Source organism: Canis lupus, chromosome 3, assembly GCF_011100685.1.
Source record: "Canis lupus familiaris isolate Mischka breed German Shepherd chromosome 3, alternate assembly UU_Cfam_GSD_1.0, whole genome shotgun sequence".
Lineage (NCBI taxonomy): Eukaryota > Metazoa > Chordata > Mammalia > Carnivora > Canidae > Canis > Canis lupus.
The window spans coordinates 54,888,959-54,903,877 of NC_049224.1; the positions used below are offsets into that span (position 1 = coordinate 54,888,959).

At 51.7% G+C, this 14,919-nt stretch overlaps 2 protein-coding genes across 14 annotated transcripts in view; both read right to left on the reverse strand.

Annotated features, from left to right (window-relative positions):
- Window positions 1–2,795: 2,795 nt before the first annotated feature.
- On the reverse strand, window positions 2,796–5,446 carry RPS17 (ribosomal protein S17). Its single transcript, NM_001003099.1, has 5 exons — window positions 5,437–5,446; window positions 5,049–5,200; window positions 4,605–4,710; window positions 4,083–4,148; window positions 2,796–2,886 (listed from the first exon to the last, which is right to left on the reverse strand). The coding sequence occupies exons 1-5, from the start codon at window positions 5,437–5,439 to the stop codon at window positions 2,806–2,808; spliced, it is 408 nt and encodes a 135-aa protein (NP_001003099.1). The 5' UTR covers window positions 5,440–5,446; the 3' UTR covers window positions 2,796–2,805.
- Window positions 5,447–7,378: 1,932 nt separating this feature from the next.
- CPEB1 (cytoplasmic polyadenylation element binding protein 1) overlaps window positions 7,379–14,919 on the reverse strand; it is a 94,382-nt gene continuing 86,841 nt past the window's right edge. For all 13 annotated transcript variants that reach the window (XM_038532936.1, XM_038532930.1, XM_038532926.1 and 10 more), the window contains 4 exons: window positions 12,155–12,353; window positions 10,818–10,912; window positions 10,214–10,294; window positions 7,379–8,822 (listed from right to left, as the gene is read on the reverse strand). In XM_038532936.1, the coding sequence (XP_038388864.1) occupies window positions 8,712–8,822; window positions 10,214–10,294; window positions 10,818–10,912; window positions 12,155–12,353 (486 nt within the window). In that variant the 3' untranslated portion in view covers window positions 7,379–8,711. The remainder of the gene's footprint in view (window positions 8,823–10,213; window positions 10,295–10,817; window positions 10,913–12,154; window positions 12,354–14,919) is intronic.

Below are 14,919 nucleotides of genomic sequence, written 5' to 3' on the forward strand. Positions count from 1 at the left end.
CGAAGGCAGGCACTAAACCACTGAGCAACTCACGGATTCCTAAAGTTGAAAATCTTCATGGCAGACCTGATACAGAAAAGAACAAATTCTCAGAGGCAAAGGGAAAAATTGTGGTTCACTGAAAACAGGAGAAACAGCCCTGCAAGTTCTGTTCGGGGTCCCAGCAACACTGCCCCCCTTTCCAATGGCCCTGCCGCCTACAGCTCTGTTAAGTTGCAGATACCTGATAGCAAGCCAGTAATTCTTATCAATAGATGTGCAAATACATCCATTCTGTTGGGTAGAGAGTTAGTTTATTTACTACCGGGCTGTGGGAAAAGCCAGTTTCGACTCCATTTATAAAATGATTTCAACATTCCCTAACTCCACATTCATCCTTCTTTGACTTCTCCATTGAACAGGTAGTGACATGTTCTGTTCCGAGGGGGGGAAAAAAAAGGCTTACCTTGTGTTCATTTGGTATCTACCTGTAGGAGGGTCATTTTTCTTTTTTGTGCATTATATTGAAAATTATCCTTTAACACAAATAACCAAGAACGATATAGAAAAGTAGGAAAAAATTACCTCCAAACAAACGCTCCTGGAGCAGTCTCCCTGACACTGAAGGTGGAAGGCGGTCCATTGTGTTGGTGGCGAGGACACCGTGGGCCCCAGAACCCAGGCCAGGGTCACCCAGGCCAGGAGAGCCAACCAGGTTCCCGCCGCCCACAGAGCGCGAGGGAAGCACCGGCGCCAGCCACGCCCACCTCAGGAATCGCCCGCCAATCGCAGCCCCAGGGGCGGGACCTGGCCACCTGCTTCCCACAGGCGCCTCCCCAAGTTGAAAGGAGCACCTACCCTCCTCTGAGGTACCTAGGCCTAGAGAAGGTCCTTAGCGCTTGCTGTAACATAAAGCAGCTTCTGCGAGCCCCCCAGCTCCCGCATGAGCCCCGCCCCAGGCCGTGGGGTGCAGGAGCCGAGCAAGTACGGAGCGGCGACATTTTCTCCTGGTGGGGGAGCATGAGAACATCACACCGAGCTGCCCCGCTACAGCCTTCACGTTTCCTCCTTAACCCTGCTGGAACCTCCACCCCCACACAGAACCCAGCCCTGCCCTTGACCAAAAACCCAGGTCAGGGGGGGCGGCTCCACGAACCGTCCTGTTTAGAAGGCAAGAATACTTGCTGGGAATGCCCAACCCCACACTAAAAGATGGAAACCAGTTTTCTGCGAATAAATGAGAAAGCTTCCTTACAGAGTTAAAATACCACTAATCTCACAAGTTTATAATTACACAGTCGAAAAGTTCACAATGCAGAAACTTGGCAGGTGTGCCTTAATCAAGAGCTTCAAAGTAAATATGTCACAGATGTGACAAGCTGACATCCTGCACTTCTCAGTATGATGGACCAAACCACAGTATCACGGGACCCCTGGGTGACTCATGTCGTGATCCCAGAGTCCTGGGATCAAGTCCCACATCGGGCTCCCCGCAGGAAGGCTGCTTCTCCCCCTGCCTCTCTCATGAATAAAATCTTTAAAAAACAAAACACAGCAACACTTCTGGACTCTTCCTACAGAAAAAGCTAAGTTTAATTTCACTACGAGGAAACACGAAACCAGACAAACTAAAGGACCTTCTACAAAATCAGGCAATACTGTTCAGAAATGTCATGAAAGACACAGGAGGCTAGAGGGACATGAACACTAGGTGCTGTCAGCAACTCTGGTTAGGATCCTGGGCCAGGGGAAAAAATGAAGTGTAAGAGACATTATTGGGAAATTGGCCAAAATTGATTACAATTCTATCAACATTAAATTTCCTCATTTTGAACATCCTACCGTGGTTTTGTAAAAGACGGTTCTTATTCCTAGAAAACAGACACATGTATTTGGGGCAAAAGGGCACACCTCTGGGTTACCTCAGTAGATCAAGAAAAATCACATATGCATAGATACACACATACACAAGTTCAGAGTATATAGGGCAAAAAGAAAAATAGGCAGATCTGAGTATCTTGTACTGAAGTTCCTTGAACTATATTTGTAACCTTTCTCTAAGGCTGAAATTCTCTCAAAACCGTTACACATTTTTACATTGTTTGCTGTTATCAGCCTCACAGAGGCAGATGGGCAAAGGGCTGCCACCTTCTTGCAGAGATCTTGACACCCACGCTTGCGAACATAGCCAGCTCCACCCTGGACGGAAAAGCAGACAAATGCGTAGATCACCAACAGCTCCCTTTCCTGACGACTCAAGAACAGGCACCAGCCCTGCCCTCTGACCCACAGCCTCAGCAGACCCCCAAGCTCAGAGCCATCTATCCAGGATCCTGTGTGCAAGCATCCTGCTCATTACACTGGCCCTCCTCACACTTGAATCTCAGGGGCACCAGCCATTCTACCTCCCATCCACAATGCCCAACCCTCAAACACATGAGGAGTGTTACCCTTTCAAGACAGGTTCATTAGCCCAGATTGTGTGTACCAGGGAGAGGCTGAGGATCAAGCTCAGGTTACACCAGGTGAGGAGGAAAGCATCTCCTGACTTCACCTGAAGCTACAGTTGGTACTAGGGCCTGCCAGGACTAAGCAGGATGGGGCTGGCAAGCAGCATAGCCACGTGGCTCACCTCTCCAATACACATGTCAGTCTGTATGGGCACCGCCCAGAAGCCACTTACAGAAGCTCACTCTGCAGAGCGCTCCTCAGGATTTCTCCCTTGAGAAAGAACTCCTGCCCTTAGCACTACTGGCACCCAACCCACACAGGACACAAGGTTGTTGTCCAAGGTTTATTGAAGATATTACAGCACAGCAGAAAGATTCAAACAGCTCCCCGTGGTGTTTTAAAATTCATCCCAACTGTAGGCTGAGTGACCTGCAGGTTGGACAGGCTTCCAAAGTCCTGGAAAAACAAAGTTAAGATTCAGTGTGGTTCTGTATTGGTGAGAGCTGTGATTAGTCCCAGGAGCACCGCCTGGGACCAGGTTGGGACCCTATGGAACTCCAACAAGGGCCTTCTCCCTGCCCCCAGAGCTCACAAGGGGGTCTACCTGACAGCCAAAGGCACATGCACCCCAACAGCCACACCTAAGGGTGCTGTCCTGTACCCTGTAGGGTTTTCAAAGCATCTCCGGCCTCTGCCCGCTAATGGCTGTCAGCATTCCTCAGCTCCAACAACCAAACAACCAAACGTGTCCAGACCTCCCCCAATGTCCCGAAGGTCAAAATCTGTTCCTTTGAGAATCACCGCTCTCGGCCACATACAGTGCCATTTCCTTTCCAGGGCCAGACCCATGTAGGAAGAGTCACTAATGCAACTGCCAAGGGCCTGACACATGCAGGAATCCAATGTCCCCCTCTATTTTATCCCCCAAAGCCAATTTATAGATGAAACTGAAAAAGTTGCATTCAGGACAGTGGTTACTTCTGAAGCAAATGATCCACCACAGACTTTAGAGCACGGAAGTTCATTCTGTTCATTACCTCTGAATGTAACATTTCATGATCATAAATAAGAAAAAATAAAGCTGCTTTAAATCGTGTACTGGACTTTGAAGCCACGGTACCTTCACTGAACTATGTAAAACTAGAGAAGCCTCCAGAAGAAAGCTCAACTATACGGTAAGCATGTGGAAAGGAGAGCGCAGTTCTGAGTGGTCAGCATACAGACACGGAGTGAAGGCATGAAGGATGAAAAGACAACCAGAGCTGGAACCATGGAGGCCAATGGAGGAGCAGCCACAGGGGCAGGGAGCGAACAGGAGAGAAGGGAGGAGGAGAGTCCTGCAAGTCATGGGGGAATGGCTACTGGCTCTGGGAGCCCTCTTCCTGCGCAGCAGCATCTCTACCTTCCACAACCAACCAACCAACCAACCAACCCCATTCTGGAGGCAGTCTGTCCAGTGGTTAGCAGTGTAGACGGAATTCCCACCCCTGCCACCCACTCATCTTCCAGTTACCATTTCCTCGGGCAGCAAAGGTAGGTACTAGGGTGTGCCTCCTGGGGCACCACGAGGACAAAGGACATGGTGGAACACCCCAGAGCGAGCTAGGATGGTCCCTGACCAGGGATGCTGCTGGAGGAACACCAACACTTACCAAGAGTTTCAACATCTCCTTAGTGTCAGGATCTACCTCGATGATCTCCTGATCCAGGGCTGAAACCTACAAGAACAGGGCAGGCCCCAAAGACCAATCAGTGGCTTCTCTCTCTCTCTCTCTCCCCACCGCTTCTCCCAGATTCTTCAATGGAAGAAAACGGGAGGCAGGGTCACCCCCCCCCCCCCACCAAGGTGAGCAGTCTGCCTACGGGATAATTCTTCTACTTTCCCCTTTGTAATTCCCTCCTTCCCACCCAGCCACTTTCCAGAAAACCTCAGCAGGAAGCTAAGCCCTCAGAAACCTTATGCTCGGGTACCAAGAGGTACCAAGAGCCGCACAGCATCCAGGACTCGGCCCTGTAAGACCAGAAGGGACTTCACGTCCCGGAAAGGAGAACGAGGCCATGGTACAGGCAGAGGACGGCGGGGTGCTGTGGTTCAAGACCCTCGGCCGAGGGCCCTTCCAGGGTTCTCAGGAGCCTGATCCATCCTCGAGGAGCAGCCGGCCCTGAAAGTTTACCTCGGGCACGTAATTATCCCTCCTTTCTCTCTCCTCCTCTTGCAACTTGATGGAGATGCCTCTCACCGGGCCCCGCTGAATCCGCTTCATCAGATGTGTCACATAGCTGCCAAGGAAACGCGCCCAAGAGCAGGTGTTGGCGCCGGTGCCGCTGGGCCAGGGCTCCAACCCCGCACAAGGCGCGCCCCTGCGCCCCGGGATCAGACGCGCCCCCGGCCTTCCTGCGCCCACAGGACAGGGCGGCGGGGCTGTGCCGGGCCCACCGGGTCCGGACCCCGACCCCGCAGAAAAGCCCGCAGCCCGCCGCAGGCAACAGATACGCCGCCCCCGCCCGCCCTCACCCACCGGGCAGGACAAGGCGTTCATGCACCAAGCCAGGCACACCGGGCCCCCGACCCCGCAGGGAAGCCCGCAGCTCGCCCTCCCCGCCCTCCGCCAGCTCACCCTGCGATCTTGTTGCGGAGCTTCTTGCTGGGGATGATGGCAATCTCCTCGCACACGCGCTTATTGGTGTGGAAGTCGTTCCCCAGGCGCGTGTAGTACTTCTCGATGATGACTCGGGCCGCCTTCTTCACGGTTTTGGTGCGCACGCGGCCCTGCGGGTGGGAGAACACGGCGTCACCCGCGAGCCACGACAGCCCTCCGACGGCAGCGGGGCAGGGCCGAGCGCGGGCCGGGCCGGCCGGAGCGCGGGGCTCAGCGCCGAGGCCAGTGGCCCGCGGAGGCTTGGGCCTGACGGGGCCCTGCGCCCTTCCTCGAGAGCTGGGGGCCGCGGAAAGCAGCGGATGGGCGACGATTGTAGGGGACGAGGGCCTCGGGCCAAGATACCTACCATGTTGGCGGGTATAGTAAAAGAGGAAACAGGAAGCACAAGCGAGGCCTATAAAGCGCGGGCCAGAAAGGCGCTTCCGCCGAACCCGGGACACGCAGAGCCGGCTCCGGAGCTCCACAGCGACCCCCGGCGGCGCGGGGCGGAAGTGCAGGAGGCTGCCACCACCTGGTGGGCGGGGCGAGGGCCTGGCCCGCCCCGCCCCGCCCCTCTCCCCCGTGGGCGTGGCTCCCGCCCCTCCCGCCCCTCCCGCCTCTCTTAGGGTTCATCAGCCCGCGGTTGCTTAGGCTCCCTTGATTCTCAAGACAGGATCGTTTGATGTGCCCTGGACTAGAAGGGGTGCATGTCTTCTGCACACGCCCGCGAGACGGAGGGCGATTCGGGAGCGTGGGAAGGTGAGGAGGTAGGGGAGGTGCCCCGCCCAAGACCCTGGGCCTCAAGCTTGCCTTTTCTAGCCTGGGGGAGAGGGGGCCACTGAGAGAAGCTGATCTCGTTTCTGCCAAGACTGCTCAAGTATCACCTCATCAGAGGTGCTCTTTCTTCCCCCTCTGATCCTTTTGAAGCTGCTGTAGTATCTTAGGCATTTATCATGGTGAACTTGTATTTTAAGATTTTATTTATTCATGAGACATAGAGAGTAGACATAGAGGGGTAAGCAGGCTCCCTGCAGGGAACCTGATGTGGGACTCCATCCATCCTGCACCCTGGGGTCACAACCAAGCCAAAGGCAGATGCTTACCCACTGAGCCACCCAGGTGCCCCTCATGATGACCTGTTTCTTCACCTAGGGGTGAGCTCCCCCACAGTGAGGGCCGTTTTTTGCTTTGCTATTCCCAGTTACCACCCCCACCCTCAGCAAGTTCTCAAAGGTAGAAGCTGAGGCCTGACCACCTGCAGCACTCTCAACCACTGAGGCACCTCCACCAACCACCAGGGTCCTCAGGCTCTTCCTGCTATACCCACGCCCCAACCAGGCCTTTCTGGAGCCCACTGGAGCAGACCACCCCCTTGTCCTCCAGCTCTGCTGAACCAAGTCCCAAGCCCCCACCAGACTCAAGGAAAGCCTGGGCTGGCCAGTTGCAGGCAGTAAGTGGCATGGGGCTGGGCCTCACCCCTCCAGCTCCCTTCTGGTCACCTTGGCCAGTGCAGTCAGACCTTAAACTGGCTGGGGACGGAAGACCAGAGGACAGGAAGTTCTCTACCTGAAAGTGAGTGGCACCTGGACGAGATGGGGTGGAGCGAAGGAGAGAGGCCTCTGTATGGACGCCTCCCCTGAGGGAGCTTCCTTCACCAGCATGCTTCCCGTCAAGCTGCTGCCAGCCAGGCTGAGTGAAGGAGGCAGCCTCTCCTCCTGCTGAAGGACGCCCCACCCCCTGCAACAGTGAGTTCTTGCACCTCTCACAAGGAGGGATGCTTTGATGTGCCAGGTTCCCTCTACCTCAGACTAAAATGGAATCCAAAGGACCAGTCCAGCAGCTGGGCCCAGGCACAACCTACCTGGAAAATCAGCAGACCCCCTCACAAATCCTGGGAGCCTGTGATCAGGAGTCCAAATGAACAGGGATCTCCAAAGAACAGTAGAAAGTTTCTCCCTCTCAGAAGGAACTGGGTCAGCATAGGGTCAGCCTCCCCAGAAATTAGCCTGAGGCCTCAAGGAGCAGCTGAGAACCAGTGGCCCGAGGAGCTGTGCCTCTGGTTTCTCCAAGCTGCGTCTGGGACTTTGAGAAGAGGGCTCTTTATGCTTGGACTAAAGGTACCCACAACTCCAAGGTGCATCTGAGCACCGAAGTGAGCAAGTAATACAGGGGCAGATCTCCCCACGGCCCCACCGCCAACCTGGGCTGGAATCCCATCACAGAGAATCAAAGGAAACACAAATTTTTGCTCTTATCACCCTACTTGCCCCTTGGCTCCCACACCTCAGACACAGAGACAGAATGAGAACTCTGCTGCAACGTGTTTATTATGTGCCAAAAAAACTACACCACAGCGTACTCCACACATCTGTAGGAGAGTGCAGTCTTGCCTGCATATACTACAATGAGGTAGAGACTTCACACACAGCTTCACAAAACCCACAGAGTAGCTGGGATATGCAACAATGCAACGTCAGCTCAGCAGGGGGGGGGGGTTATGACACTGGTTCTTTGGCACACAGCTTCCCAAAGAGGGGCAAGTAGGTTTTTGTTTTTTTTTTTTTTAAAAAAAGAAGAAAGAAAAAGTCAAGTTTTCAAATTCCAGTAGCATTTCAGTGACTGCAACTGTTGCTTCATACACTTCTCAAATCAAAGAAAGAAGGGAAGGGTACTTGTCCCCTCTGAGAGAAAGGGCTCCTGTGAGCCTTCACCTGCCCCCACCAAAAAGCAGCCCTTTTTTTTTTTTTTTAGCTCAGTTACAAAAGAAAAAAGTCCTGTGACTTTGTGATTAAAAACTTCTATCAACCCTCCCCCCCACATAAGTGCAACTTAAGAAGGTGCAATAAACCATTTAGAACTATATACAGCAGCCGCTCAAATACCGTTTATCCGGTCGAGTTTCGAATCCAAAAAAAATTTATTATTCTTGGTTGCAAATGCCTTGATTTGCAACTGTGAGAAACAGTGACCAGCAGTCCCCCAGACACAAATTTGCTATAATGTTAAAAGCTGCCAGGAAAGAAAAAAAAAAATCTCTTGTTCCAAACGACTTAAAAACTGTTTTAAGGAGTGTAAAAAGGAACCGGTAAAAACCCTCGAGCGTAAAATATGAAATATGATTTTGGTTTAAATGAAGAGCAAAGTCTCCTTGTTGTTTACAGTAAAAAACACCAGCTGAACACTCAGTTTATGCCGTTCAGGTGGGGGTTAAATCAATGGAAAGGCACTGTATGGCAACTGCAAGAATGAAACCGAGACCTGCGCATCATCACCATCAGTATTGCAAGGAATGTAAAAAAGCGCTTTTAATAAATAAACCTAGGTGTAGGCATCGTGTCAATACCTTCTGGACACGTAGTTCTTTTTTTTGCTTTTCATCGGCAAAATGAAGAACTAAAATCTGGGACAACTACAGAGTCGCGTGGAGGGTGAGCCAGAGGGTCCTTGCCCAGCACACCCCCTGAAAACAAAACCCGACAAAACTCATTGTGCATTAATTAGTGCAGAAACAAAGACAGATTCAGCAAGTGCAAAGGTGACTACGGATTTTCCCTTGTCCTTGGGAAGCCAGCTCCCTGGTCGCCAGGGGCAGGATGCTGCAGGCTGCTGCCTGACCTGCCAGCCTTGGGCGCCACAGCTCCTCTAACTGGCATCGCGGCTCTTCTGGTTCCGCATCAGGGGTCTGTGGTGGCGCAAGCCCTCCATGCTGTGCCGCCAGTGCCAGCAACTCCGGCAGAAGTATTTGAAGCACACCTGGTTGGGGGAGAAGGAGGAGAGAAGCCATGTCTGAGTCAGCACCAGCTGTGGGGGTGGGGATGGGGGGATGCACCCTGCTGCCTGACAGGGAGCAGGGATTCCTGAGAGCCTCACACAGTTAGAAGTCTTGGCGAACCTCACCCCAAACACAGAGGCCTGACCAACCATGGCAAACCCACTAAATGCTCAACTCAACCAAACATACTGGGTTCCTACTGTGTACAGACTGTGCTAGCTCCCCTCACGCTCTCCTACCACCAGGGCTGCCTTCAGGTGCCCTGATCTCACCTCCTACAGAGCAGCTGTATCATATGCTGCTAATTTAGGAGAACATTCAAAGATAGCAGCTCCATGTCCTAATGCTAGGCAACATGCTGTCCTCTTCACACTAAGTGAGGAGAGGCAACAGGGTACACACCACAGCCCTGGTCCCACCTCTGGCTAGCCGTGTAACTTCAGCCAACCCACCAACCTTTGAACCATGACTTGAACATGGGGGTCATCTGTGAATGATAGGGATACACACAAGTCTGCTAGAAGAGGCTCATTAGAGAGATAACTTGTTCTGGGTGTTAACCCAGCAACCCAAATGTACCTAACACTCTCGCTTTGGAGCCTCTGACCCTGAGCAATAAGCACCAGTGCAAAAAAGCCAAGCATGGTTGACTGCTAGTGTCTGAATAGGCCTCAAACTTCCCAACTCTTTGCAAAGTATGATACCAGGCCAACCACACTGACATCACTTGGAAACTTGTCAGAAATAAGGAATCTCAGGTTCCATTCTAAACCCATTGAGTCAGAATCTGCATTTAAACAAGATCCTCAAATGTGTGTTCATTAACATATGAGAAACTCTGCCCAAACACACCCGATCCCTGCCCCCACCACCCAGGAACACTCAACAGGAAGCTGCCAAACTGCTTGCTGCCCATTTCTGACAACTGTGGATACAAACTCGGTACGTATCGTATCTCAAGCATCCAGAGGTTCACAAGAGAAGAAGGATCCTTGAGTGGGGAAAGATCAATGGAGAAAGGTCTGAGTTAGGACCACAGTGCTTGGCTCATAGGTACTGCTAACCATACCCATCCAGGGTCCTTTCATCTGCAGAGACCTGTTAAGTAGTTGTGCCACATTGCACACCAACATCCCAGGCAATGGGAAGGTCAAAGTGTCAACACTCAACAAGCTTTCCCAAGAGTTTTGCATCAAGCTGCCAGAGCGTTTCCCTGGCCTGACCATGAGGGAACATTACTGCTGCCTCCTTTGTGCTTTCTCAGACAACCACGAGGTACTGGAGAGCACCAACCTTCTAGTGACAAATATGGCACGACAATTTTTAATTGTCATCTCAAGTACTAGACATATCAAGTACCCAGGGGACTTACCTGATCTCGACAGAAGAAAGGACCAGGTTGGGAACTGCAGATGTGACACAGAGAATCTTCTAGGTAGGGGTCAATCTGAACCTGCACAAAGCAAAAACAGGTGAATGAGTGGCTCTTCTCTCCAGGAGGCCAAATGGGCCAGACGAGAAACGACATTACTGGGATATACACAGGAATGCAGGAGGTTTCCTTTTAAAGGAGAGAATTATGGGCAGAGCACAAACACAGCCCCTAGAGGTCAGATGCACACACCACACAAAGCCAGGCTGGCAGGCTCCACAATATGGGCAACAACGTACATTACTGCATGGATTTCCTGGTGAAATCATACACCAGCATTTGATTACCCAGCAAACGGTAAGTGTTGAGGAGACGCAGGTCAGGTTGGAGAATGGGAAGCCAGGCTGCCTAGTGACGACGTCAAATACCCAGTGAGCAGAGACACCTCGCATGTTGATGAGGCTCCAGGGTCCCAGCTCTACTCCCTCCTGAGCCTGCCACGGCCGGGCACTCCCTGCGCACCCCCAGCATATGAACAGCTCCAGTTCCAGGCCTGCCTTGGGTGGTAAAGACCCACAGTAATGATAGAGACCAGCGCACTCACCTTCTTGCTGAACTTGGTGGTCTTGATCTCCACAAAAGCAGCGCTGACTGCTTTCAGGTAACTATGTTGGTTATTGAAAGTCACGCGACCAGACCCTAGAAACAAGGGAACAAACTGACCTTCTAGCCAAATTCTCTCAAATGCTACTTGTCAACACTCAGGAAACCCTGTTTCTATATCAGGGCTGTCAGAAATATGAGATACTCATGTAATTTTAAGTCTTCAAGTAGCCACATTTAAGTGAAAATAAAATAGTAGAATTCTTATTTTATTTAATCCAGTATATCCAAAATATTATCATTTCAACATGTGCCACTAACCATATCTTAAGCATTCAGCAAGCACATTCATTCAACAGTGTAGTTATGTAGACTGTGGTGGCACAAACCACTCAGAGGTGGGAGAGGGATTTGCTGAGTGAAATGGGGGGTGGGGAGAGACTCCTCTAGTGCAGGCAGATGCACAGGCAGGGTTACAAGTGGGAAGCCAGGTACAGAGAGAACACCTCTCTGAAGGGAGGGCAGCAGGCAACCCCCTCCTGGCCTGGAGGTAGTCTGAAGACCTAGCAGGGAAGCCAGAAGACGACTCATCCTGCCAAATGCTCCCTCTGCCCTGCCGCGTCTCACGCCCCTGTTCCCAGCTGGCAGTGCAGCACTTATGAGCACAGAGTGCTCCTTCCTGACCAGATTCAGTGTGGGTGGGCAGAGTAAGCACTTGGGGAGGTGGGTGAGCCAGGGCTTGATCACAAAGTTTAGGCTCTGCTCTGCTCCACCTCCAAACCACCACTCAAGATTATTCTGCTTTGGCTGAGGAATGAAGCTCCTTTCTCAGGGGAGTTGACCAAAAGCCCAACAGTTAAGTCCACCAACTCCCCCTACGCTAGGATGGCACAGGCCATGAGTATACTCTGTTGCCCAAGTCGCCCAGGATCTCCTTCTATGGTCTCTGACCCTAGAGATAGAGTTCTTGAAAGTAACCCTTAGTATAAAAAAACAGGCAAATTCAGAGAAGTCCTGGTCTTTTAATGAAATGATTACCTGTTCTTGTCCCAGACTGGTGTGGCTATGCACTCTGAGCTTCCAACCAAAGTTCCTGTCTCATGTTCACTACCTATGATCTACCACTTTCTCCCCCTTTGTGGGATGTGGTAGGAGAGAGGTGGGTGCAAGGGGCAGTACCAATGGCTTATCTACAAAAAGATGGTATGCTGCTGATAGATGCTGATCTGTGGACCTGGGTCAGGCCTCCCTCTCCACTCCCGTGGGAAGTATTACAATCTCAGTCTAGCAAGGTCCCAGGGGCCACCAAATTTTCCCACACAGAAGTGGGACACTTACCAATGGGATACTTGTGCTTATCTGTGTCAATCCCGGCATACACCACTCCACCAAATAGGTCATTCAAGATGGCTGCAAGGGCCTCAGCATTGAGCATCCCATGCAGAGCACCGACAAACACCGTCCTGCTGGAGTCAAGTCTCTGAGATGGGTTCCGGATAAAGTTGCTGTCAGCCAAGACCCAGGGAATCACCTGCACCTGGAAACCACCCAAAGGTGCGTGAGCCTAGCAGGGAGCCAGAGAGAGGTTCTCATACCGTGAGGTGCATGCTTGGGAGGTCCTCAAACCGGGCCTACCAGGCCCATCCTGTGGGGGAACAGGTGTGCTGCCCAGTCCCAGGCAGACACTCAGCTACCACCTCACCCCAACCTAAGCTGGGTTTTACTGGGTCTGTGTGTCCAAAATGGGGAAAACCAAGTGGAACAGCAGCCACCCATCTTCAGAGCAAGCAAAACAGTCCGAGCTGTCACACCCAGGAACCTAGCACTCTGCCACAACCATCAACTATATGGTTCCAGTAGAGGACCACAGAGCCATGGAAAGCATGATGTCCTTAGGGCAGGAAGGACTCAGAAACTGAAGGCTAACAGTAGAAGGTCAGAGGGTTGGGATGCTTGAAGTCCCACTAGGAGATGGTCACTGGCCCAATGTGGGCATCAACGGGTGTGTGTCAGGAACAGTGGGAGTGACTGGAGGGCTCACAGGGCAGCGTCGCAGCAGGGCAGGAGCTGCCTGTGTCTTTTGCCCCTGAGGCCCCTGAGTCCAGAACAAAACCTGGCATGGCAGGCAGAAGACTCCAAGAGGGAATGAGCTAATAGATGACTGGGGTTTCTGGAAAGTTAATCTGAAGATCCAACAATGACAACAGCAAAAAGTCTCGAAGCAGGAAGAGATGCGAGGCAGAACTATAGCTGAGAGGACAGGTGAGGAGGACCTAGAGGGTCCTAGTGGTGCTGGGCACAGAACAAGCGGAGACCAAGAAGATTCCTTGACAGAGGAAGCTGCACAAGTCAGATGGCCTGGGCCTGGCGGGAGAATGGAAGAGTCGGGGCTGAGGGGATCCAGGCCTAGAAGACCCTGGGATGAGCACTGATGGCACTTTTGGAGGGAAGACAGCTCATTTCATGGAAAGATGAACGTGCATTTTTTTCTTCTTCCATGGAACCGCATGAAGAAGTATCACCATCTTGGTCCACACCCCAGGGGCCAGCAAGCTTTCCAAGCTTTTTCCTACACTAAGCACAAGAATCTAGGATCATGGAACATCCCCAAGAAAGGCCCCACAAGAAGGTGAGGCTCCATGAGGATAGGAGACTACAGAGGTGACTGTAGGTCCAGAAGTGAGAGCAGAGCCATAGGAGCAAGTGATCTAAGTTGACGAGGAGAGAAGAGAAGAGGGAGTCAGATCCTGGCTGCCCTGGTGGCAGGGAGGGGACCCAAGGAGAGAGGAGTCTGAGAGGAAGGAGAACCAGGACAGTCAGTGCATCAAAGACAGACTGGGAATCACTGCAAGGTGATAAGGGGAACAGGAAACTGGGAGGTGCCAGCAGGAGCACTGAGGTAGGCCAGGGGTCTGTGGTACGGCCACGGCAGTTGCTCACCATGAATGCAGGGGACAGGGACAATGGAACACGTTAACCAAGTCCTAAAGGGTAACAAGGTGGGAGAACTGCATGAGCCCCACACAGTGAGAAAGGCCAGCTAGCAGTGCCGAGGGTCACTGTGGGCAGCTGGGAGACAAACTCACCCTGCACTATGACAGAATGTGAATTAACACCAGGAAGCATCTATAAAATAAAGAGCCAGCTTTGTTACTTGGCTTATTTGTTGTATTTTAAATCCAATGTGACCGTCTCAAGTAGTTTTTTTCCCCCCTTTACCCTACAGATTTTAACTGATTTACTTCCTAGAGCAGTTTTAAGCTCACAGCAAAACTGAGCTCAAAGTACAGGGTGCCATGTTCCCCCTGCCCCAGTGCATGCACGGCCTCCCCTACTATTAACATCCCCATCCCAGTGGTTCCTGTGCTATGATCACTGGACCTATACCAACACATCATTACCACCTCAAGACAATGGTTTACCTCAGGCTTAATCTTGCTGTGTGTTGTACATTCTAAGAGTTCTACAAATGCGTAATGACATGATCCCACCACTCCAGCATCACACAAAGTAGTCTCACTGCCCTAAAAATCCCATGTTCCACCTATGTGTCCCTCCCTCCTCCATAATCCCTGGTAACCACTGATCTTTTTACTAAAATAGGCATTTCAAGTCCCCATTTTATATATGAGGAAATGATGTTTCAGATATATTACATATCTAGTCCAGTATCACAAAAGTGATATTCTCTGGAACCCATTTTTTTTTAATTTACTTATTCATGAGAGACACAGAGAGAGAGAAGGTAGAGACACAAGTAGACAAAGAAGCAGGCTCCATGCAGGGAGCCCAATGTGGGACTCGATCCCTAGACTCCAGGATCATGCCCTGAGCCAAAGGCAGACGCTCAACCACTGAGCCACCCAGGCGTCCCATGAACCTGATTTTTAAAAAAACAATACTGATTCCTGAGTGCAAAACTTAACTGACAAGTGGTTCTCAAACATCATCCATGAGAACCATTTGGGGAGATTCTTAAGTTCCTCCCAAACGGACCAGTAACTCTGAGACAGGACCCAGCAGCAGCCTTGACAGCACCAGCAGTGAGGGTCGCAGGTGCAGGAACTGTGCTAGAGATCCCATACTAAGGGCACGGTCACAAG